This window comes from Nothoprocta perdicaria, unplaced genomic scaffold (assembly GCF_003342845.1).
Source record: "Nothoprocta perdicaria isolate Ctin4 unplaced genomic scaffold, notPer1 scaffold_83, whole genome shotgun sequence".
Lineage (NCBI taxonomy): Eukaryota > Metazoa > Chordata > Aves > Tinamiformes > Tinamidae > Nothoprocta > Nothoprocta perdicaria.
The window spans coordinates 413,193-436,778 of NW_020456121.1; the positions used below are offsets into that span (position 1 = coordinate 413,193).

General features: G+C 41.5%; 3 protein-coding genes across 4 annotated transcripts in view; 1 reads left to right on the plus strand and 2 right to left on the minus strand.

Moving 5' to 3' along the window:
- Positions 1–289: 289 nt before the first annotated feature.
- NUP35 (nucleoporin 35) lies at positions 290–6,527 on the minus strand. Its single transcript, XM_026052055.1, has 8 exons — positions 6,368–6,527; positions 5,214–5,338; positions 4,223–4,283; positions 3,507–3,648; positions 3,098–3,167; positions 2,883–3,011; positions 1,819–1,983; positions 290–1,506 (listed from the first exon to the last, which is right to left on the minus strand). The coding sequence occupies exons 1-8, from the start codon at positions 6,525–6,527 to the stop codon at positions 1,429–1,431; spliced, it is 930 nt and encodes a 309-aa protein (XP_025907840.1). The 3' UTR covers positions 290–1,428.
- Positions 6,528–7,730: 1,203 nt separating this feature from the next.
- On the minus strand, positions 7,731–11,889 carry DUSP19 (dual specificity phosphatase 19). 2 transcript variants are annotated; one of them, XM_026052088.1, is made up of 4 exons: positions 11,617–11,889; positions 11,351–11,397; positions 9,638–9,790; positions 7,731–8,160 (listed from the first exon to the last, which is right to left on the minus strand). In XM_026052088.1, the coding sequence occupies exons 1-4, from the start codon at positions 11,840–11,842 to the stop codon at positions 7,939–7,941; spliced, it is 648 nt and encodes a 215-aa protein (XP_025907873.1). In that variant the 5' UTR covers positions 11,843–11,889; the 3' UTR covers positions 7,731–7,938. The 2 variants fall into 2 exon arrangements, 1 of the variants encoding a protein (XP_025907873.1); XR_003251394.1 differs by lacking the exons at positions 7,731–8,160; positions 11,351–11,397; positions 11,617–11,889 and adding an exon at positions 10,722–11,064 and having other exon boundaries at positions 9,744–9,790.
- An 8,688-nt stretch (positions 11,890–20,577) lies between these two features.
- NCKAP1 (NCK associated protein 1) overlaps positions 20,578–23,586 on the plus strand; it is a 48,099-nt gene continuing 45,090 nt past the window's right edge. The window contains exons 1-3 of the mRNA XM_026052056.1: positions 20,578–20,743; positions 22,392–22,575; positions 23,035–23,310. Coding sequence (XP_025907841.1) covers positions 20,578–20,743; positions 22,392–22,575; positions 23,035–23,310 — 626 coding nt within the window. The remainder of the gene's footprint in view (positions 20,744–22,391; positions 22,576–23,034; positions 23,311–23,586) is intronic.

Sequence of the window (23,586 nt, forward strand, 5' to 3'; positions counted from 1 at the left end):
TTACAATAGMAAGTAGTACATCCCAGCCACAGCAGATGCTGCGAGCTTCACTTCCTGAGTCCTGCAATTTTACTCRAAACCATCTTTAGTTTAATCCTGTAAACGGAATGCAGCATTTTCAGTTGGCTAGGCATCCAGCTGGACTAACCTGCAATCTGATTTCATCTGAAAAGAGTTCAGGTGATCAACTTTGAGACCACACTGAAGTTTGAACCAAATCACAACAAGTAAGTATGAATGGAGATTCACCTCAGGAACACACTCATGATCCAAAATTATATTCTAATGTTGACTCACCTTCAAACAGCCACATGCAGAAAAAAATATGCATGAAAGAAGCATTAGTTACATGTAGACTCGCAAGTACAGGAACAAAGTTACTCCATTCCTAGATTAAAAAAAGCTTCTTACAAACTTAGTCTAAGACCATGATTACCAGAGATGTTCTTCTTCAAGTAATAATTTCCAGGGGAGGGGAGAGGGGTTCTGTTTCAAAAAATTTAGCATGCAGCTCAGAAAATAGAATAACCTGGAACAAAAGCAGCTCTGTTCACCAACACATTGCATTTTTTAATTCAGCTACTTCAGATGAGCATTTTGCAGCTTAGAAAGCTACAGTGTGCTAACTGCTATGCAGTGCACTGAAATACCTCCTCCTGAAAATATGCATTGAAACCCAGCCTGGTGTTACCTCCAGCTGCTACTACTTCAATAAGAGTCAGTAGTAACTGTTCTGCTGATAACACTCTAATAAGGAAGAGGCAGCCTGATAACCCACTCTAGTAAGAGTAACAAATATTTCTTAATAGAATCCATATTCTTTAAAAACAACTTAAGACAACAATTTTATTCAGCTTTATTAATAAAACATGGAATAAAGAATTAAAAGATTGCTATGGCATTTATAAGAGGGCACCAGAGAAAATTATAAAACAGCAATGAATTGAAATAAAAAAATAAGATCATATATACTAAAAACAGTCCTTATCCCTGGGAACCAGCTGTACATAGTGTCCTTCCTGCAAAAAGCCCATATCAAGCCCATCATCTTTTGCGTAAGAAGTGATGAATAAAATTAAAGCATTAAAGGCATTGGTATATAAAGCTGCCATTTTAAGTATTTCCAACTTACTGGGAAGTAATTCACAAAAAGTAATTACAGGAAAGAAGTCAGTGCTGATGTTTCTTTAGTCATGCAATCACAGCACAAACGAAAATGCAGCACTTAATTTACACTGATTATATTTAAAACCATGTGCACATGCCACCATTTAAAGTGCAAGCTACATGTCTGCTGAATCCAGAGAAGGCATAACAGGTGAGATGGAAGTGACAAGTGCTGCCATCAGAGGTTATACAACTAACCAACGATGCTGGTAGCAGATTTCAAACGCTAACCGTGCCTAACAAGTTACTTCCTCTTGTTTATTACCAGCCGAACACATACTCCATTGCTTTAGATACAATGCTCTCATCTTTCCTAGGAGTCTGTCTCTCAGAAACCACCTAGAAGGCAGGAGAAAGAGGCAAGAATCAATCAACATAAAGTTAACTCTTCATACTCATTATGTCTCTTTTCAAGTGTTACTGTATTAGGCAAAGTAACTTCCAAAACAACCCTTAATCACTGGAAGAGCAACAAATCACTTTTCAAACGGTTTTTAGCAGTTGAGCAGACTAAGCTGGCATTCAAAACAGCACTTGCCATAAGAAATGACAGACGATAAAGACCAAGGCCACACTCACATCTAACCTCAAACAATTAAGCAAGAAGGGTTTTTGCTATTTCCCCTTTTTTGCTATCCCCTCTTAAAATACCTGGTAGTCACTAGTGGAAGCTTTATATGCTGTTGCTAGAGGTCTCATTGTAGAAATTCTTGTAGTATTTGCAGGTTGTAGTGGTGAGCCTAAGGATTTTGGAGGTGGAGTAAAGACTGAAGACACTGAGGTTGTCGAGCTTCTTTCGAAGTTTTCCATCACACTCTTAGGGGAAAAGAGAAAAAAGAGTTAATGTAACAAAAGTAAAAAGCTACACAACAGCATTCAACAAAGAGTAAGAGAGGCAGGAAGCCTTATCAAGTATCTGTGAAGGAAAGGGACACTATAATGTGTGAATGTTAACCAACATAAGAAAATTAAGACTGGTAGAAGCTGAAGTTAATCATCAGCTTTATTATTCCTACARTCCTCCTCTCAAGAGTCAAAGTAAACTTTTACTGCATTATTCTCAAGTGTAGTATCCCTTTAGAAGGGACCAAAAAAAATCTGTGTGGAATTAATGACAGTGTCATTTACCTAAGCTGCACAGTACCATACTATCTATCTGTATAAACACAATCCATGAGCAGGAACTAACATTTTACAATAAAATCAGATTGAAGCAATAATTTACAAACCTCAAGCATCATTTACAAGGAAAGGAATAAACAATAGAAAGTGTGATATGATCAGAATTGGTCTAACTAGCAAATGCTGTGTAATATACTAAGATAAATTTSAAAGCATCAARTTACATAAAAGGGACAATTTAGGACAGTGACAATTTCAACCCACCACCTTACATCTAACACAGCCTCAAGCACCTCAAGTTCCAATCTGAGAAACTGTTTCATCTCCAATGATTCCAAGTCTTAACAATTTTAACTTCTTTATTCTGAAGGCCAACAGTTGCTTATTATGGTAACTTCCACAATCATAGAGGTGTAGAAGGCATATTCTCAAAATACTTAATTTTTAGTCTTAATAGATTATACCTGTAATTATTATAATTACACCTATCTACCTATGCCTTGTGTTCAAAACAAATTAAGGAAGCAAAGAAGTAAAAAGGAAGTCYCAAAGCAAAATACCTTATATTTCAGTGAAAGCAGTTGCTAACTTACTTTGTCTATACAAGGCTTGACACCAATCATAATAGATTCACCAAAAATTCTTCCATCTTTGCTTAAGGCTTTTCGGGCTTGCAGCTTAGACTGATATCGAATGTGCATCCAATTTCCTGTGTTGGACATCTGCATGAGATTAAATGGAAGCTGTAAAATTTAGCCTTTTAAAGAACATGAAAGAACATTTTCAGAGATAAATCTCAGCAACATACCACATGCTTTAATATGTTTCCATATTGAGCAAACTGGAGGAGAATATACGAAGCTGATGCTTGAGGAAATCTGAAATTCAAACATAGGATAAATGATCCAAGAAAACGTAGTGAGAACCAAGCTTTTTGGTGCTAAACTACATCCTTATGAAAAGTTTCTAGAAGTGCAAAACAAGCCACTCCTATAAACACTGACTTGCATAATGTTACTCTAATCAATGGTAGAATATTGCCTTTCCCATTTGAAGCAAAGAGGTGCCTCACCAAAATAACAACTATGTCTATGTGCTGGCTTTGACAACAGTTGTACAACTGGAGAACACCAGTTAAGAGCAGTGTCTGACTGCAGCTTCTTTTCATGCTGTCAAGTTTTTGTCCATCATTTCTAATACTTCAGAAATCAACTTACCCAAATACAGTTACCCATGTGTCATCAAGCTGATCTTCTGAGGTTAGGGAATCACCCTGGGTATAAAAAGGATCCAGCTGAGCAGGAGACAGAGTAGTCTTTCTTGGCTGTCCAATACTTGCAGGACTGAATACATTTGAGGCTGTTGAATTGAAATAGAATTTTTTAGTAAGTTACTTTTGCAAGATACAAAAGTTTAAAAACATACCCACCCTAAAAGGATGAACTCAGACCCAACATCACACACTTTATCTGTATATGGAAAATATGGTGGATATTTACTTGCAGAGAAGCARTAAGTCATTTGAATCTGCAAGCATGTTCAAGGTCTGTGACTAGCTACCCTGCTTTCCCTTTAGCACAAACAGAAGCAGCTTAATGCAGAGGCCAAACTGGAATAAGAAYGGCCAGAATTAAGCCTAGCAAGAAGCCATGGGCTCACTCAGAAAGCAGGAAGCCTTATGAATCGGGAAGGCCACCCATAATGTCAGTAGCTTTACTCAAGTAAAGCCACCTCTGTGCTCAAATCAGTACAAGTTCTCCACAAGGAACAAGTGTCATGGGGAGGAAGGCATTTCCTCTCCACATACCTTAGCTAGCAAGAAAGAYGGGACTGCTCTGCAAATTAGCAAGGAGCTGATCTAGCTTGGACAGTGATGATTTTTAACTGTGTAGCAAAAAAGGCAATAAGTAGTCTATTTTAAGAGGATGTCAACCTGTTCCAGGAGTTGAGGGCATGGTTCCAACCAACGGGCTCTGTGTTACAGAGAAGCTGGACTGCATTAAAACACAGAAAGTAACAAATCATTCTCAGAAGATCATCGTATCAGAGAAGACTGTTTTCAGGCAGCCTAACATCAGACAAGAATGTTAAGTTTGCCCTATGTTACTCCTCCTCATTCTTCAGATCGGATCCATTCATATGTATATTTAACACAACCACCACAATCCCACACTCTCCCCACTATCTACTCAACACCATTTTTGCATTTTAATACATTTTAGTAGCCTGTTAGATAGATTGGTTACACAGCAGGCTTCAATTATTACAAGCTGGAATCTACAACAGATTCCTAAACCACAGGAAATGCAGTTAGTTTTTTTTACTAGGAAATTTACCTTTCAAAAGGAGCACTAGGACAGGACTGCAGGGCACATTCTCATGTTCACATGTGCTCTTGCACAAGAGGAATCATGGCCAATGAAAACAACTACTACTTGACTACTCAGATGAGATGAGCAGTAAAAGTTCATATAACCTTTTAGAAATTTTACTGTTGCTCTTTCGAGATGACCTGTACCCTCCAGCCTGTTTGATAACTTATTTTACTCAGCAAAGAATCTCTTCTACTTCTGTGAAGTAATGCTTCTATGAGCACACTGGAAGCCACAAGTACTTGAATATACATACAAGAAGGTTACGAGTTGCAAAAAGCCTGYATGTCATGTAAAAAAATATTAAGAGACAAGATTTCAGTTTTTCATTCTCTGTCTACTGAGAAACAACAGTTACAGAAAAAAAGCTCCATTACTGCASAACTGCTATAAAGGAGCAAGCACACAAAACAACCAGACCAAACAACACTGAACTGAAAACTCAGGCATTCTGGCAAATCTGTTTAAACAAGTGTGTTGAAGGAGTTTCACTGAAGCAGTAATCTACCTCACATCTTCTGCTGAGAGTAAGTGAGACCATAAACCACTTACTGGTCTTGAGGTCAGAGGGGTCAGTCCAAGCCCAGGACTGGACAAYTCGTCGTAGATGCTTCTAACGGGTGGAGCGCCACTTTTATCCTTATGTGTGGGGACTACTGGCTGGGGGGGAGAGCCACCTGCACTTAAAAGCAGCAGACAAAAACCCTAAGTCTGTGATTTTTATTCCATTGTCCTGTTCTTGAAAGTTCACCAGCAAATTCAGACACAAAAGACCATTTCTTTTCTCATCGGCAATTTGCAAAAGCATCTGACCTGTCAAACTAGCCAGGTTAGAATGCCCTGTGCAGGATTTATATTTAGCATGTATTTATCAAATRGTCTCCTTACACAGGCGTCATTTAAAACTTCAAGGCTCTCACTCTAAGTTTAAATAAAACACTTATCTACATGTTTCAGGAAACCCCTGTGAGTTTTCTACTGGTTGCCTGGTTTTCGTAACTGATACTCTGTTGCTGTAACAAGCCTTTTTTGGGAAAAAAAAAAAAAAGAATGAGGTGAAATTCACCTGCTTGTTTTAACTTCTGAAGAGGGCTGTATTTAAAGGGAAARGGAGGGAAGGTGCCTGGAAAAAGAAAAACATCTCCAACAGATAAGAAAAAGAAATATTGCTACTTCAGCTCAAATACAGTAGACGTTAAGACTGCCAAATATTATAGCAATTACTTAATTCTGTCTGATTAAAGATTTTTTTTCTCCGTTGAATTTTAAGAATCTTAAAAATCTGTACTTGGCTTTTTATAGCTCATTACAGAGAGGTCAACAGCTTCCACAAGGTGGCATTGATTCTGCCAGCAAACATCTAGCCGCTTTGAGCAAAAWGAAAAATCAGATGGCCACATCCCGGATTCACAGCATGTGCAGATGTGTGTGTAAGCACATACAGATAAGCATATGCAACTCATTGGTAAATACTAGGCTAAGTTGAACTTGTCAGCTAATTTCATAGTACCTTCTCGGTAGAAGTTGCCTCTCTTGAAGCCAAAATTATCTAYTAAAAACACTGATTAAGCTCAAGCCTACTGTGAGCAGCTCAGCCAAGGCAAACAGAGCACATTTGAGTTCACTGACACACGACCTGCAGMGCTCCCCGGGCTGAAGCCGGCAAGAGGCCGCAAAGGGACGCGCGCACGGGGACGGCGCCTGACCTGCGAGCAGCGGAGACCTCATCTCCACGAGGCCCACGGCGGGGCCGCCGGCGGCCCGCGGCTGCGGCGTCACCGGCGCCGGCAGGTCCCCCATGAGAAACCCCGGGAGGAACTGGGCGCCGGCGCCCGGCTTGGGAGACGTGGGCGAGCCGAGAGCCATGGGCTCAGCGCCTGCGGGGAGACAGAGCTCAGAAGGGCCGCCCCGCCCGCGCGCAGGCCGCTCCGCGCGCAGGGCTGCCCGCGCGGGCCGGGGGGCAGCGGGCGCGCCCGGCGCCTCTCACCGGCGAGCGGCGGCTCCGCGGCGAAGGCGGCCATGGCGGCGGGAAACGGCCGCGCGCAGCTCCACCAGGCGCTTTCAAACGGAGCGGAAGCGCCCGCCCCGTCACTTCCGGGAGGCGGGACATGCCTCGCCCACCCACCTGCACGCCATACGCCACCTGGTGGCGCCGAGGGCCACATAACGGCGCGCGCCCCGCCCCCGGGCCCCGCCCCCTGGGCGGAGCGTCACAAACCGCGGCCCAGCCGCTTGCACCCCATTGGTGGAGGCAGCGGCTGCGTCACCGTGGCGGGGGAGGCAGGAGAGCCGTTAGGGCGGGGCCGCGGGGAGGGGGATCCGCAGCGGGTGCGCGGCGCGGTGCTCGGCCTTGCCGCGGGCAGGGCAGGCAGCCCGCGAGGCCGCAGAGACACGAGCTGCACGAACCAAGTCGTTACAGACTCTGCTCTTCAAAATGTGCAGCCACCTGAAGGTGGCCGCCGCAGCCCACGGGGGGTTACGAGATAAAAGGCAAAGCTGTTTCTGCCATCGCYGCGCTTCTGTTGGGGCAGTGAGAGCGCAGCTGTGGGGCCTGCGCCCAAAGAAACGGCAGCCACGTGGAGGGAAGCCRCTTTAAGCCTTTTATCCTATCTCGGCTGAAAAAGATGCCAAAATAAAAGCTGATGGCCTCCTTCCAGCACTTCAAATCTTTACTGGATGGAAAACAGTAAAAAGAAATAAAGCACTAGAGCACTCCCTGCCTTTTTTAGTTCCATCAAAAGACCATCTGGTTTAATTTCTAAAAAATATCAGGTGGCTAGCCCATGAATTTCAGTAAAATTTTCTTTCTTTTTTTTACAATCAGCTAGAATGGATAAAGATTTGGCTTAGCATTAAAATAAACAGGACAACTTTATTATCTCAATTATAATTTCATGTCCTTTATTGCCTTCACAGAATAACTAAGGTTGGAAGGGACCTCTAGAGATCATCTAGTCCAATTGCCTTGTTGTCCAATGGTTCAGTAAAGCCCATCCTTCTTTTTCTCTAACACTACAAAGAGAGGAAAACTTTTCCTTTCATTGCTCTAAAAAGAGCTTGTTCTTGGGCCAAATCATCTCTGAAGTCAATAAGACACCATTTGGCCTCTAGACTAGATGACAAAGAAAGATGCGGGGAGGGAATACAGAAAAAAAAYGTGTGAAGAATGAATTTAAACCTCACGTGAAAAGCAAATGCAAAAAGACTGCAAGATTAAAGTGCATCCAACATCTGTCACCGTGTAGTCAAAACAGATTGTTTCACATCTCCCTCTTGATCAGTCATGATCATTTATGCTTCCATTTGCCTTTTTACTGTGTTCTTGGTACTTGTGAAGCTGCTCCATGAAGCCAGCGTTTGGACAAACAGCAGGCCTCGCATTTTTCACCAAAGAAAAAGCTCTAGCAAAACTGAGTCCTTCTGAATTCATTAGAAAGCCAATGACTATTGCTGCTGCACGAGAGACTCCTGCATTACAGTGAACCAGTACCACACCATCCTACAAGAAACAAATGAAACAAGTTATTTGAGATAATCGTAAGTAGATATTAACAAGTATTGGAAACTTAATATGAAATCTATAGATATTAAAAGCTCCATACTGATTCCAAAACAGAAAACACATACCCAACAATAAACCAGTTGCCACTGAGCACATTTATCCTCCTTTGCTAAACCCTGTTGCTTTTATATATAAGGATGATTTGGGCATATATTTCCTATTAATTTTGTATTAGATACAAATACAAAATAAAAACAAAAAATAGATAGCAGATACCAATCTCTTCTTAWTAAGAACTCCCTATTCTGATGTTTATAGCCCAGCCTTCTACCCAACTTTTCACACACTTCTATCACATGCTTCATCAACTGCTCCTGGAAAATATCTGTGGTTAGCAATTATCTTTTGTCCAACTCTTCCAATACAAAACTATTAATATTGCCRGAAGAGGTTTCAGGAAGATGTCTTTACTAAATAGTAACTGCAACATAAACACCRGAGGCAGAACAGTAGCACAGTTGCAGTTATGAATGACAAGTCTCATTTAGAAATGAAGTGGAAACCGTAACTAGAAACCTCAGAAAGGTCATTCAGCGACAAACTGTATCACATAGCTTGTAAATGATGCATGAGAGAAGGAAAGAACACTGCGACACAAAGAAAGCMGGTACAAGATTATCTTCTTTTATGCCCAACAATGTAAATAATGAAAATGGTAGATATGGTGGAATAATGCCCAGTAAGGTTTGGTGTCAAGACATTGTGCTTATACCAAGAGTTGTTCTTAAAATAGATTTTATAAAGTCAAGATTTTATAAACATGACCCAGGGATTATCTTGGTCATATATAGGACTGCCAAGCATCCTGCAAAACAGTCCTTTCACACCACTATGTCACAGCTTTTTAAGGATTTTAGTAGTAGTTAAAATCACTGGTTGGCTCTAAGACTACAAAGACTCCTCTGATAATCTTTGTACCTAACTGTATGTGGTTTCATAGCTGAACGTGTTGGATTTTCATTGGATGGTCAAGGAAAAGCACAAGGACAGTAGATGGCAGCTGACGAACTGCAAGATCTATATGGGCCTTATTCATCTAATAATCATTGTAATTCAAAATAACCTCTCTGATGGATATTTAAAAAGCAAAGAAGATTTTCCTTTTCCCTCTGTGAGATACAGTAACTTAGACATAGATGGGACTTCTTTACTTCCAGCTTCATTAAAGAAACATGTCTCTATAACATACAAGTCAGCCATTCTAAAAAAAAAAAAAAAGTAACATTGATAAGGAACAGGGGTTAATAGCACGGTTGTGTTTCTAGGAATGCTTAGATACTGCTTGAATTCTTAAAAAAGCAATGACAAAGGTATTCATCTGGTACCGTGCTTTCTTTTTTGTTTTAGATTTTAAATAGGGTAATAAATAATCTAAACAGGATAACTAGTAGCATTAATTATTCACATACTGTACCTGGATCTTGGCTTTCTCAATAAACTCAAAACATTCTGGGAAGTAGGAGGTGATATCAGTTTCTGGGAGATCCAGAATAGAGATGCTCTTGTATACAAAGTCATTGAGGAAGGCGTTTTGAACTCCATATGCTACATTTAGAACATGGGTAACCTAAGTAAAAAAAAAAAAAAAAAAAGGGATTTTCTGAAGACTGCAAGCAAATGAGCACTAACAACCATTATTCTTTAGACCTAGACTGTAACTCACACAATTGCACTGTTCAGTTTCATATACATGTATTGTCTACAGTATGTTTTCTTCCAAAAAAACAGTTTCCCTGAGTATTAAAAGGTATTTTACTTCTTCTCTTTCATATAAACAATCTGGAAGTCATCATTAGATCAATTAAGGCATTTCAAGTAGGAAACTTCCCATCTACTGAAGCTACTTAGAGTCATACCTTGCATTTATTTAAGGTCAGATCACCAGGCAGGTACTCAAAATTCATTGCAGTTTACAGTAATAATTATTTAATCATCACTGCGGTTTACACAACTCTGGATGGAACAAAACCTCTATTTCACAGGACAAAGACACACTACCCAACAGAAAAAAAAAAAAAAAAAAAATTACTGATTTGTCAGATATAGTGAGAAACTGATTAACTATACTGAATTTGACAGAGCTAAATTATTGCAGAAAAGTGCCAAGAAATGTAAAGTGACTATAAATACCACAACATTTGAGGATGAATGTTAATGTCCCCAAATTTAGTGTGACGCTGAGATCTGCTATCTGAGGATACTCACTTGCACCAACCCACTCAGTCAACTTGGTCAATAAGCTTTAGACTCTTGCCACAAATCATGTGACTGAAGAGTTCTTTTATTTCCCCCTCATCACTAATGAAAGGAAATTAAATGATCAATTTAATTAAAAGATGCAGAATGAAGAAAGATTTTAAACAGAAAAGAGGGTTGTCAGTGTACAGATGGAAAACAGAAGAGAAACCAATGGGAATTATAGCACAGATCATCCCATAATCCCCCAAACTGTAAGCTTGTGCTAGCCCATGAAAGTAACATTCCCTCTCCTGACTTACCAGTAATGTTTTTTGGAGCACAAGAATTTCAGAGTAAACTAGCACTTGGCAGAAAAGAGCAAGTCTGGCTTCCTGCCATCTTTGCTCTGTTCAAGGAATGGCGAAGTCATGGATTATTTTAATGTACGTCGAAGTGACATTTAGATGGCAATGGATGCCAGGTCAGTGCACGCCCTGTCCTGCAGAAGCACAATGGTCTGAAGGTCATATCACCTCATTACCCTGACAGAGAAGAGTAAAAAGATGGATGTTCAGGACAGACTTAAGAGTTATTGCTTTGTGTTTCTCCTTATAACCATTCCCATAAAAGCAAGTGGGATTGACTCTGCTTCGCATCTGACACTTAAAAAAAAAAAAAAAAACACATATGGCAAGGCCAGAATCTATTCTATAAATAGCACTAAACCATCATGAGTCTTGCAGCAAAGTACAACTCCTTGTAAAACTCACACACATTCATCCATCTGTGAATGGAGCTGCTTTATGGACAGCAGCCTTTTAAAACTATAAATGTATTATTATTATTGTCCTTAAACCCTGAGAATGCGTATTTTTAAGACTTTTCCAACTTGAAGAAATACACTAACAAGTGCTACGGGAGGTAGGTTTTTATCGCTACATAGTGTTACCTTGTGCTTCCTCATTGTTTCCAGATCATGAGCAGCATCCTGCGACCCTGGAAAGAGAGTGCACTTGTTACCCTGTGAATTATCACTTTGCAGCACATAGTATCACGCTGTCAAGAAGTCCACAACAGTCAGTAACAGTTGTCAGAACCCACTGGAGCCCACTGATTGCAACAAGCTGAGTGAATATTCACTGCCTACAATTAACCGTAACTGAGGCGAGGCACAGGCTCCACACGGGCCCTGCCGCGGCCCCGCGCCCCACTCACCCAGCAGCAGCCAGGGCCGCACGACGCCGACTTGCAGGTCGGCGCTGAGATCGGGCACGTAACCGCAGCCGCCGCCATCGCCGGGCGCCGTCTCCTCCACCACTTGCACGCACGCACCGCGCCACGTCTCGATGATCCTCTTCCCCGTCAGCGTCGTCACCCTGGTGCACTGTTTCCGCAGGTTCGCCTTCGAGAAGCTGCGGATCTCCTCCGCGAGGGAGTGCATGGCAACGGCCGCAACGGCTCCAACGGCCGCAACGGCTCCAACGTCAAAGCCCGTGCGGCAGCGGCGCAATCCCCGCCCCCCTCAGCCCGCTGCGCCCGGCGATTGGCCGAGCGCGACCTGCTTCCCATTGGCTGCGGGGCCACGGGGGCGTGTCCGCCCCTCCCCGCGGCGTCGTTAAGGCGCCGGTAACGGTCGCCGCGCGACYGTTGCTGTCGTGTGGTGCGCCCCAGAAGGGAGCCCTGGCCCCGGTCCCGCTCCCGGACTTCCCCGTGGAAGCACAGGGAAAACATTACGAACGGTGTATGAAATCGCTTTTCTCCCGGCTCGCTAGGCCGGTARCTAAAACCCAAACTGAAGCAGCCTCTTGGTTTGCCCGAGAGGCAAAATAAAGAGTAAGGAGGGAGATTAATGTTCTTCTTTCCCTTTGGCTTGTTCCCACCGTATCCATATATTTCGGGTGTTTCAGGTGTTCTGTATAACACTAGCTGTAGTATTGTCCTGTAATAAAGAGGAATGTTTAAAGTGAAGTCTTTGTTTGCTGTAAAGGTAAGTGAAAATACYGTTAACTTAAAATGTAACAGAAATGTATTTTAATTATGTATRTACAAAATAATATATATTCTTAGAAAAAAAAAAAAAAGAAAGAAAAAAGATGCATTTCTATTGTACTCCCCCTGTAACGTTAAAATACCCTTAAAACTTGAGCTGAGAGCATGTAATGGCTCTGAAAAATCTAATGTAGCAGCACCACACTGGMAAATGCCTTGTAACAGAGCCTTCTGCCCCATGTGAATATGAGGCTGATGCTTGCCTGAATGTTTGTGAGAGCAAGTGTGGTAGAGCCTGTGTAAAGCCAAGGAGGTTAAATGTTTATACTACAAATACTTTTTATTCTTTAAYCTCCAAAGAAGAGGCTCTATTATCTGTGGACACAGAACAGCTGCTGATTCCCAAGCATTTGATTTTTCTSCCAGGAATGTTTGTAATGGCTATACCTACTTTAAGCAGCAGGGGTCACTAGGAGACATAAAAATGTGCTATTGTAATCAATCTGAATATTCTGCAAGAATTTATATAAATAATTAGAATACTGTTATTGAATATGTCTATATTACGAGCACAAGCTCTGGCTTGACTATTCACAAACACTGCTTTTTCTCATGCAGGCTGCTGCCAAGTTACTCATACAAGACAGAAGAGAAGATGATGGGTAAGATTGGAGTTTAAAAGTAGTATTTCAGTTCACACATGAACACTTACTGAATACAGAATAGAATATAGGAGGCCTCTCAAAAGACACAACAGGAGCTAAGTGCTGTCTCTGCCTCGTTGGTAGAATGCATTTAGGGTATCGCCARCTCTTTAATTTATGAATAAGCTCTCTGCCAATGCATATGCTGCAGAGCTTCAAGTTTTCTTTAAGCTTATGCTTCTCTTAGTTTGTCTGTGTCAAGAAATTCAGCAGAGTGCAATATAGCAGATGTGCTATAAATTAAGAACCATATAATACAGGTAAGAATGGCTAGAGAACCAGTTTGTATGCATTCAGAAAATCCATATGACAGTCTGTCATCTCTCTCCATGGTTTCCCTTTCCTTTGACTTCTATTTAGGCCCAGATTATACTGTACTTAGTTGCTGATGTAAAAGAGCCAGTTTCTGTTAAAGAAATGGTAATCAGACATTTCGGATAGCTGAATTTGAGAAATCTGTTTTGCATTCTGAAGAATGAGGTCGGTAGATGGTTAAAATTCATTATAAAATGCACTAAAAATGAGAGTAGATTGCTTGTGTCAGTATCTTAATTGAAGAGGATAATCAAACTAATCGAATTAATATGCTAATAACATTACATTTAAAGCTGCAATAGCTAGATGATTTTGAGGACTGTAGTAAAGGAAATGGGTGAAATGCAAAATATGGCCAGTTACTGTCTAACTAACACAATCTGCTACAGTCTGGAAGGTTATTAGCTGCAAATAAATGAGAGAGAGAAGAACCTGTTTGCACAAGTTGGTCACAGAATGACTATGAATCATGAACGTAACGTGGGGATGAGAAAGGCAAACGTGACCCTAGGATGTGTCAGGAGGCATGTAAAGAGGGAAATAATAATAATACTCTTGTATAAATGTCTGATAAGCCTTTTTTTTTTTTTTTTTTTTTTTGTCTGAAATACACTGTATCTGGGGCTGACCTTATTCAAGAAAGATGCTTTTATTGGAAAAAGTGTCAAGAACTGCTTAAAGCTCAGGCTGCTCTTCTTCTTTCCTCAGACATTTAACAAAGCTCTTGGTCTCATGCTCCCTTCATGCAGTTTGTGTCCTGGATCCCTCGGGCAGGCAGCTCGTGCACATGCTGCAGGAGTGGCCCCCTGCACAGTATCTATTCCACCACCATTTGTGCTGCAACATGCACAGGCACTTCTAGTGATGACTTATGTGCCTCCTACACTGCAGAATGGCGTGCCCACACAAAATGAAGGCCTGTACCTGATGCGGATTGTCAGTCTCTAGCTTTACAGAACTGTAAAGGCGCGATCCTCCTCCTGCTGCCAGTGTTACTGCTGGAAAAACTGGCAGCCTGGAGTCACGAGCTCAGGATCCTTCCCACCCTAAGCAACAGGGCAAGGTGGCACGTGGGAGGGAGGATGGCTAAAATCCATGACATGCTAATAAATGAATTTTTAAAATTATATTTCCTTCCAGAAAGGTTGGCTTTGGCACATGACTAAACCTCAATACGATTTTGCCCATAGAAGTTTTGGCTGAAAAACAAGCATTCATTTGTTCTCAGCCATTTGTTTTCATCCTTCAGACCTGGCACGCCAGCAGTGGTTCTACATCTGCTAGGCATGAAAAGAGCATTCTGGAAGAAATACAGAGCCCCAGCAAAGTGTGAGGTCTGCGGAGGAAGACTCAGCCTCTTCTCTAGCCCACCTGTGTCTCTCATACTGAATGAGGATGTGGAYGTGCAACCCCTTGATCCTGGTATCCTGTAACATCTGGAAAATATGACTAAAGTGGATTGATGACTGAGAAGTGAACAGTATGTGAACTTGAAAAACTACCAAAGTGTAGATGGAAGCCTGAAAAGGCACTGTGTGAGGAAGAATGGATTTGTAGTAAGGCCTCTTCTGGAGCAGGGTACGGTGAGAAGTAAGGACTCTGTTCTGTGCTGAGATCACCACATCACCAAGGTAAGCCATATAGGCATAAGAAATTGTAATCCTGCCAGGTACTGTGGCTTTTTTTCTAGAATCATGAGGAGGAGGGACAAAGGCAGTGGCAGATTAGACACATCACTTTAAAAAAATTGCCATAGTAATCTGCCCAAACAGAAGAAGAGATGGAAAGCAGGACCACACTGAAGGCCATGCACAGCCAGCTCTCAAAACTAAGAGTAAGAAGCACTTTCCTGCGCACACCTATCGCTGTGGTTACATGCACYGTAGTCTGGTTGTCAGTGAGCCTGACTTCAACATAAGCTGTTACTTTGGTTCTGTGATTTGTAACATATTAGAGGCTCTAAACCCCACCAGCTGAACAATCTGTAGTTATTCTTGCCTGGAAATGGGATGAGGCCAAAATTGGTGGTCATCTTCTTGCAGTTTATTTGTGCTTTGACTGTGTGTGTGTTGGTGCCTGTTTACTGCTGGGGAAGGTTTCCAGTTGCAGCAAGTAGCATATATCCTAAGTGCACACACATTTGCTCTTTCAATCATCCTTCTAATGCTGGTCAAACATCCAATAAAGCTGTGTCTCTAACGTATGCTAGATCATCAGCTGTATCTACTCATTGKTTTTTTTTTCAAACTGAAGCTGGTGCTGGGTGTTTGTCAAGCCCAGAAAGAAAGCCACTTCTTCAAGTCTTTGGTAATTTTGTTGCCTTAGAGCCTGAGCTGGTAGCCTGACTCTGGCAGTGACCAGAGTGACCTACCATAGCCCACTGCACATTGCAAAGACTAAATAATTAGATGTCCAGGAGTTGCTCCTAAGAACATTGATTGTCTGTGAACCTACTCCAAGAACTAGCTTCTAAACCTAGCCTCAAGGTAGGCAGCCTTCTTTTTCTGTTCTTAGTATTTTTATTTCATGCATCATTTATTTCAAGCTGGTACTTAGAATGTCAGGCTGACCCGGTGCCGCAGATGAATGATGTTTCTGCTGGGGTATCTCCTCATTTTGCTGCAGGGAAAATCTCCCAGAAGCAAAACCTATGTGAACGCTTAGCAGAGCCTTTCTCTCTGCATTCACCACRCCTTGTGAGCAATCCATGCAAATGAGTGAGCTGATTCACTGATCAAAAGAAACATATTTTTATAGTGTGTCACTGAGAGTGGTGAATATGAACTCTGGAGAATAGAACAGACTRTAAAGCCAAAGTGTTTGATAGCCATCGTAAGGAATATCTTTAGGGACTTGGTGGGAGAAAGATCTGACACAGTGCATGTCTCTATTGCAGAAGCACACTGTGGACTCCCTGCCCATTTGCACTCAAGCTTTTCCCTTCCAGAAGCTCTTTGACTTGCTCCTGTGCAATTATAAAATAAATAGATAATGTGCAGATGTAGTGTGGATGAACCTTGGTGTAAAACACTGTGGATCAGTTCAATAATAAACAGGTAAAATTAATCAGGGAAAAAGTTAGTATAGAAAGAAAACAACRCTTCATCAAAAATATCTGCTCACTCATAATATCTACCACTCAGACTGGGGGCTCTGCAGAGGAGTAACGGTTAAATATTCAGTTAGCMTGGCCCATCAGTCACCAAAGCAATTGCTCTCTGCTGCTTGTGTGTTAGATCATTCTAAGAATACTTCCACTTCAGAACAAATGACTTAAGAGGAGTTAGCTTTGCAATAAAGTTTGAAAAGAACCTGTGGAGTTCAAGACCTCCACAAAGAAAGGAGAAGTTCTAAGCTTTTTAAAAGAAATGAGGTAATGTAGGTGAACTTCTGTAATGTTCCTAAGGTTTCTGAATTTTTTGAAACCCAAAGAATAGTTTTCTTTTTCCAGATGAGTTAAAAGAAAGAAAAAAGTCCTAAAAGTTAGAATTAATTTTTTAGAAGTTGAACATCTCACATGACAACTCATAATTTTATTTTTAACCAAAACAGTCAAAAGAGCAACTTCCATCCTGCACTTCAGCTCACAGCAGCCCATTTTTGCGTAAGAGCAATTAACTTCTCTACCAGAATATTGCTTCTGTGCAGTTTTATTTCACTGCTCACCTAAAGATGTGTGAGCTACTTTGGAACAAAAGCCCCAAAAGGTTTCTTGTGCAGCAAGGACCAACCCTACAGCTTGAAAAGTTGAAGTTTGAAAGAGTAAAAATCAAAGTTTATTTCAGAATTTTTGTGACATCTTATGTTTAGCTTGTGCCTATGTGTAGCTTCCACAGCCATAATAAAATGTTAACATTACAATTTACACAGGGATGCTTAGCTAGTTTTTCCAGTTTCACAAATTTCAGGAAGGAAATCATTACAGCTCCTGGCRGTATTTGATGTCAAAAGCATGAACTGAATTTAGTAGAAGAACTATTTCACAGATTAGCTTAGTCAGATACGGGATTGGGAGCACTCTGGTCTACCCTTTAGAGAGYGCTTCTATAAATAGGGGCTAAGGTGAAGTGGAAGATGCGTGAGGACAGTATCTCCCTTTAAAGACTAGGAAATGGTTTCTTAGTGTACCCTATCTTCTTGTCTCTCCATGTTATTAATACAGCATTATGCTGCATGCTGTTGTGTGGGAAGTCATTCCCTGCAGGCAGGGAAGGAAAATGAAATTATCTGCCTTAGCTCATTCTATATCTATTGCTTGATCTAGCCAGCTCAGATCTGCCAAATAACTTCTGGCCCCCAAGAAGGAAAAGACTAATTTTCTCCTTTCCTACTCGGAATACAAAAATACTTAGGCAGGAATAGATATGCCTACATACAAGGCACTGTTAAGCTAAGTCTTTGCTACAGGATCCTGGAAGTGTGCACGTGGTCAGTTTTTACTCTTCCTGCTCTGCACGTGGTCAGTTTTTACCCTTCTCTTTGGGGCTTCATTCTTTGACCACTATTTTCAGACAGGGTACTTTTCATCTCACCAAGTGCATGTGTTTTATTTTCTTTCTGGTCAACTGAATAACAAAAATTAATATGCTTAGCACTATAAAGCTTAAATTTTTCATAGGATCACTTAATATTTTAAATGCATAAACTTCCTCATCGCAAAATTCTACCTGTGAACTATAGCAATCCAAACTGCAGATGACAGAGTAAAGCCTTACTAGTCAAAGGTATTGATGGGATAAAACGTATTATCATAACTTAAGTTTGCAATGTCACATATATCAGCAAAGAAAGTGACACTAGTATGGTATTTTATTCGTGTTATGAGGACTGAGATCAAGATATCTGTCAAAATATTTTGGGGATGATTGAAAGAATTTGAAAAGTCAGATTTCAATAAAGGGAAGGGAATTGATAACTCCGAAAGGAAAGACATTTCCAGAAAAGGAGGTGACAGCCTGAAACATACACTTACACCTGCATGCACATAGACACACACACACAGAGGGGGAAAAAAAAAGTCATTATTTTTGGTATACTGCACAGTTGGAGAATGACCCAGATTGACCTGCACTGACTCTTACAATTCCTTTAATATTTTTCTTTTATTCTTCAATAGGCAGGCAGACTGAAAGGTAAGTTTTTCAACTACATCTTCTTTCTGATTATTTCAGTAAAAAGGAAAAACAGATTCATTTTGCTTCAACTCAAATATCAGTCCCAACTTTAAAAAGTCATGATTATATAAAATAAAGTATCCAGGAACTTCCTTTCTGTTTGTTCATTAGAAAAAGGAAAAAAAAATGTAGTAGAATTATATTTATACACAGTTCATTTTTACATATATAATGTAAGTGCAGGTTAAGATGATGTAGCAATGATTTCTGTTGTACCTGATTTTGTTGAGTTTAGCAGGATGCTTGAATAGCCAGTATTAAGGTCCAGATTCCTCCCATCTATTTTCTGAGTGATATAAATTTGAGGTGATGATCGTATGTAATTTTCATTGTAACAATGCTAATAAGAACTGGACTTTAGTTCTGAATTTGAAGTGTGGGTTATACCTTAGCCTTCACAGACTTAACTGGGTCTGCCACTCTTTTCCACAAACATGAATTTACCCTGTAATTGGCTCTCTATTTTTTGTGCATGTTAAAAAACTCTAATGTATTCCATACCTCAGGTGGTTCATATTTTTTGTGTAATGGAGAAAATGTTATGGATGAAGATGTGGAGATTAACTGTAATAATTTTTTAAGTTGTCTCCCAGTTTGATCATAGCTCATGAGAATGACATTTTGGCTGATGCTTGTGTCATCCTTCTCCACTGGCTCATTTTCTCCACACATAGTTCATTATAAAAATCTACAGGTAGGCTGTTCTGTTCTGGATAAACCTCAGATTTCAGGGAATACTTGGTTTTTGCTACAGTCAGTGTTTGAGATCCCTACTACTTGGTAAATGTRTGATCCCTGGCAACACTGGAGAATAATCCTTCACTCTGGACATTTATTTTGTGAAATGAAAATCCTATTCTCCTCCTCTTGTTCTAGATAGTGGACAATCTGGTCCAGCACAGCCTGGTCAGTTGTGTTTATGATTGRGATTTGCAAGCCCATTAGGCACTCTCCCCATCCAGGACTTCACAAATATCTCATTGTGGGGTTCCTCTTGAAATCACAATCTGTAGGGAGTGTAGAAGTAAAATGTCCTTTGCCAGTCTAGATGGAGTCTAATCCATTGCCCTTTCTGATTTCAGGATTAATCAGAATGTTTTTGAACCTGGTGATACTACCTCTACCCAGGAATGTAACTTAAGGTCTACACCCATATCAGATCAAGACCTTAATTTAGTCTGGTGACTCATCCTGCCAGCCCTCATGAGCTCTGTTTGGCAGCCCAGGAGAAAACTCTTTTGTCTTGGCTGAGTGGTTTCTGCAAGAACCAAGAGTAACCTTGAACCAACCTGATACCTACCTCAGGATTTAATCCAGCATCTTGAACCCATCTCACTTCTAAAAGTGACCAGTATTCCATGCTGTAGCAAGCTAAATCCCAGCTCACCAGCGCTTCCCTTGGAGCGAGCCCATTCCTCAAGATGATATTTACGATACTGTTCCGGAGCAAACCTGCTCATTAGTGATATAAGCTCTAACCTGCTTCAGATACCCAGTGCTCTCAAAGCATATTGGCTTCTTTCATCTTGAATCCTCACTATAATTCTAGGTTTATCTTGGAATTATACCTCTAATAACAGAGGACCTAATAACAATTTACAGGGCTGTTCTCAGTACAAGGCCAAAACAGAGTCAGGTCGCCTTCTCATTCCGGGCTCTAGTATTTTGTCAATAACTGTCAGCCTGAATCCTAATCCAGACCTTGTCCTAGTCAGATAACTCCCTTCAGATCTAGCTATTTGTATTTAGGCATCTATTCCTTTGAGCCTAAATGTCCTGCAGAAGCAGAGTGTATGAGCACCACTGCACGGATCAGCTAAAAACTTCTGGGAGCAGCTATTAACGTGGCTCCAGCAGAGTTTGCTAGCTTCATTTCCTGGAAGCTTCAGATGTGCTCMTTCGGCTGTTCAAACATAACCCATCTTCTTCCTGCCGTCAGAGACTTCTGTAGCCACCAGGCTGACATTTGACTTGCCAATTAGGTGTCGCTAATCATGGACTTGGGACAAACTGAGAAAGCCTCCAATGAAGCACTGATAACAGCTTGCTTCCCTGCTGAGGAAGGCTTGTTCGTGTACCGAGGGCTGCAAGTTGCAGAGCAGGCTCAGCGCTCGTCCTTCCAGTGGGAGTGGAAGTGCTGGTATCTTCTCAAGCTGGCAGGTGATGTTTTCTTAAAATCTGTAGTGCGTGAGAGCTGTATGGCATTTGGCATCTGTTCCAAACCAGCTTCTGCATCTCTTTCATGCCCTCCACGCCCAAAGTTCATACTCTTTCCTTCAAAGTTCAAAGGCTGCCATTTCTGAGCTGCTGCCACATGCCACATACAGCTTCAGCTAGAGGGACTGACTGAGGCAGGGATGAAAATGAACATGTCACCGTGAGAATAAATTGCCCACATAGTTTTAAAGGGAGGAGAAGAGGGGATGTAGGAAATTATAGGCATGCTAACTCTTGGCCAGACTAAATAATTAAAACATTAAGATGGGATTCATCAAGAAAATTATAGATTGAAATGCAATAAAGCTTTGTCAGCATGGTTGAGTGAGTCTTTTGAACATGCTATCTTTTTCGACAGATTTAAAAGTCTACTTGATAACAGTTTTGCTCATTTGATAATGTTTATTATTTTTATTTAAAAAAAGTGTAAATTCTGGTAAAAATTTCAGCCTGTTTGCTTTTAGATCCAAGATTAGCAATGCAACAGATACCTTATGTGTTATTAACATAAATACYATGGCATGATCTGAACAATTGGGATTATAATGATGACAGGATAAAAATTCTAGTCAGTTCAAACAGAAAGCTTGGTTTTGTGTTTGGAAATGTGTCTATTTGAAAACGAGATACTGAACAAGCCTGAGCAAGGGTCATTTCTTGGGCTTTGCTGGCCAAATGTGGAGAAGCTAGGTGGGCAACCCGTGCAGAGTGCAGTGCTTCCTGGCTGCTCTTCCTCAGGGGCTACCTGGTTTTGAAAAACTGGAAGAAGTTAAAGGAGCACAAAGTCCAGACTGGAAATACAGTGTCTGTGTAAAAATACTTATATTGAAATTTGTTTGTTGAATAAAGCCGAAGAAYTATTTATAACAGCAAGGATTATAGTAGTGGTAAAAATCTGACGACACTGTCTATTTCGCAGTCATGAATTGCCTGTTACATTTTTAAAGCAGCAAYGCTAGAAGAGGATGCATGCCCTCTATGTGCTTGGCCAAATACCAGGTCAAGTTGGTACATATGTAACTTACTGGCTTATTATGGCTCTGTAGAACCTTCTCAAGCAAAGTTTTCGTTACTGTCTAATAGCACCAATGTGAAGAGCAGTATTAAATCCTAAACTGAAGTGAAAGTTGCCTTTAAAAGGCTTTGAGCTGAGCCCAAAACGAAGCTGAAAGGCTGAGTGTTGACATTCACCCATAGCTCATACTTTGGGATTGAATATTAATCATTAATAAAACATCAAACAAATAGGTGTTGCATTTTTTAAAAATAATTGTTAGGCTTTTCCTCCCTTCAGTGTGTTTTAATTTCACCCCACCTGTAAGAGCTGTGCTGTTACTGACAGAGCTTGTATTTCCACTTTACTGTTCTGCTCACTGTCAGACTAGTGAACCTGGACTGAGCGGTGCAGACGTATTTAATAACCAAATATGCAGTAAAACTTCCTGCTGAAAACCGAATGCCTATTCCAGCACTTCTGAAATAAGGCTCCAGCAAACGTAGTACAACAACATAGGTTTAACCCTGCCTCCATTAAAAACTGACAAAATTKGCTTTTTGCTGCTTGTGTATATAAGTTTTGCTGCACTTTCAGTGCTACATCCTGTCTGCCCTAGGAGATGGGCACATTTTCTCCTTCTAACAAGCAGTCAAGGGTTTCGAAGCACAAGGAAAACGGGCCGGCTTTATGAGTGCAGACTCGCCAGCAGCCCGGACGCAGCTCTGCAGGACGCTGCCCACACCTTAACAGCAGTGTGTGCGTCCGTGTGGGCAGCAAGGTTGTGCAGCTCCCCTTTCACACCTGCCTCTGAGCAGGGGGTACCTTTTCCTTGGAAACTCTCATTTTCTGGAGGGTGGTGAGGCCCAGCCTCTATTGGAAACATCTGGTCTGCTTTCTCAGGCTGCACTTAAAAATATTTATCTAGATATGTTTTTTTATTGTAAAGTATGTGCTTGAATAGATTCTGGTAGAAAGTGTTAAAAATCTGTGACTAACCATGTTATAGTGATAAAAATCAGAAAATATTCTACTTATTATTAGGCCTGTATAGCTGCAAGGTAATGAAGGATTGATTGTAAACAGCAGAGGTTCACATTTCCTGATATTGATCTTTTTCTTAGTCTGCTATTTAATATGTTCTCAGGAAAGGCAGCTAGCTCAGCACCGTTTGCATTAATAATTGTGGCAAGCAGAGGTGCTTCTTCCAGAAGGATCKTGTGAATAGCCTCATAAATAGCGTGGGAGCTAAAAACAGGATGCTGGGCTGTTATTACGGAGGAGAAGGAGTCCCTCCTTTCTTCCGCTCGCTGCCTCGACTTGTGGCCTCTCCAGCAGGGGAAGTGAAGGAGCTTCGTGCTGCAGATGCCGAGCGCCTGCCCGGAGCTGCGGAGCTCCAGGGCGCTCCCGGGGGCTCCAAACTGCTCCCGGGAGCTCTGCAAGCGCCGCGGCAAACCTGGGACCTCGGCCCAGTGCAGGCCACAGCACTAGCAGTGCCAAAGCCAGAGCAGCTTCTGTACGTATTGCAAGGAGAGAGGCTGGAATAATCGATCCTAAATGATAAACGTGACACACAAGAGCACTCGCTGATTTCCTGACGCGCTCTGTTCCACTTGCTTGGCTCTGTGCAAATGGCACGTCATGTGGCGACTGGTGTTTGAAGCTTCCAGAAACGCTGAGCGCGGCTCGCAAACAACCGTCTGCAGAACTGAAACGGGCGGTTGCTGCGTGCCCTGCGGCTGGGGAGGCTCTGCGGGGGGTTGTGCCCTGCTCGCGCCGCCGCCGCCGCCGC

Excerpts from the sequence above, each read along its gene's own strand:
- DUSP19 (XM_026052088.1), bottom strand. The coding sequence starts at position 11,842 with ATGCACTCCCTCGCGGAGGAGATCCGCAGCTTCTCGAAGGCGAACCTG. Across the intron at positions 9,791-11,350 it reads AAACAATGAGGAAGCACAAG|GTTACCCATGTTCTAAATGT; the intron begins GTAACACTATGT and ends TTTTTTACTTAG. Across the intron at positions 8,161-9,637 it reads TTGAGAAAGCCAAGATCCAG|GATGGTGTGGTACTGGTTCA; the intron begins GTACAGTATGTG and ends TGTTTCTTGTAG.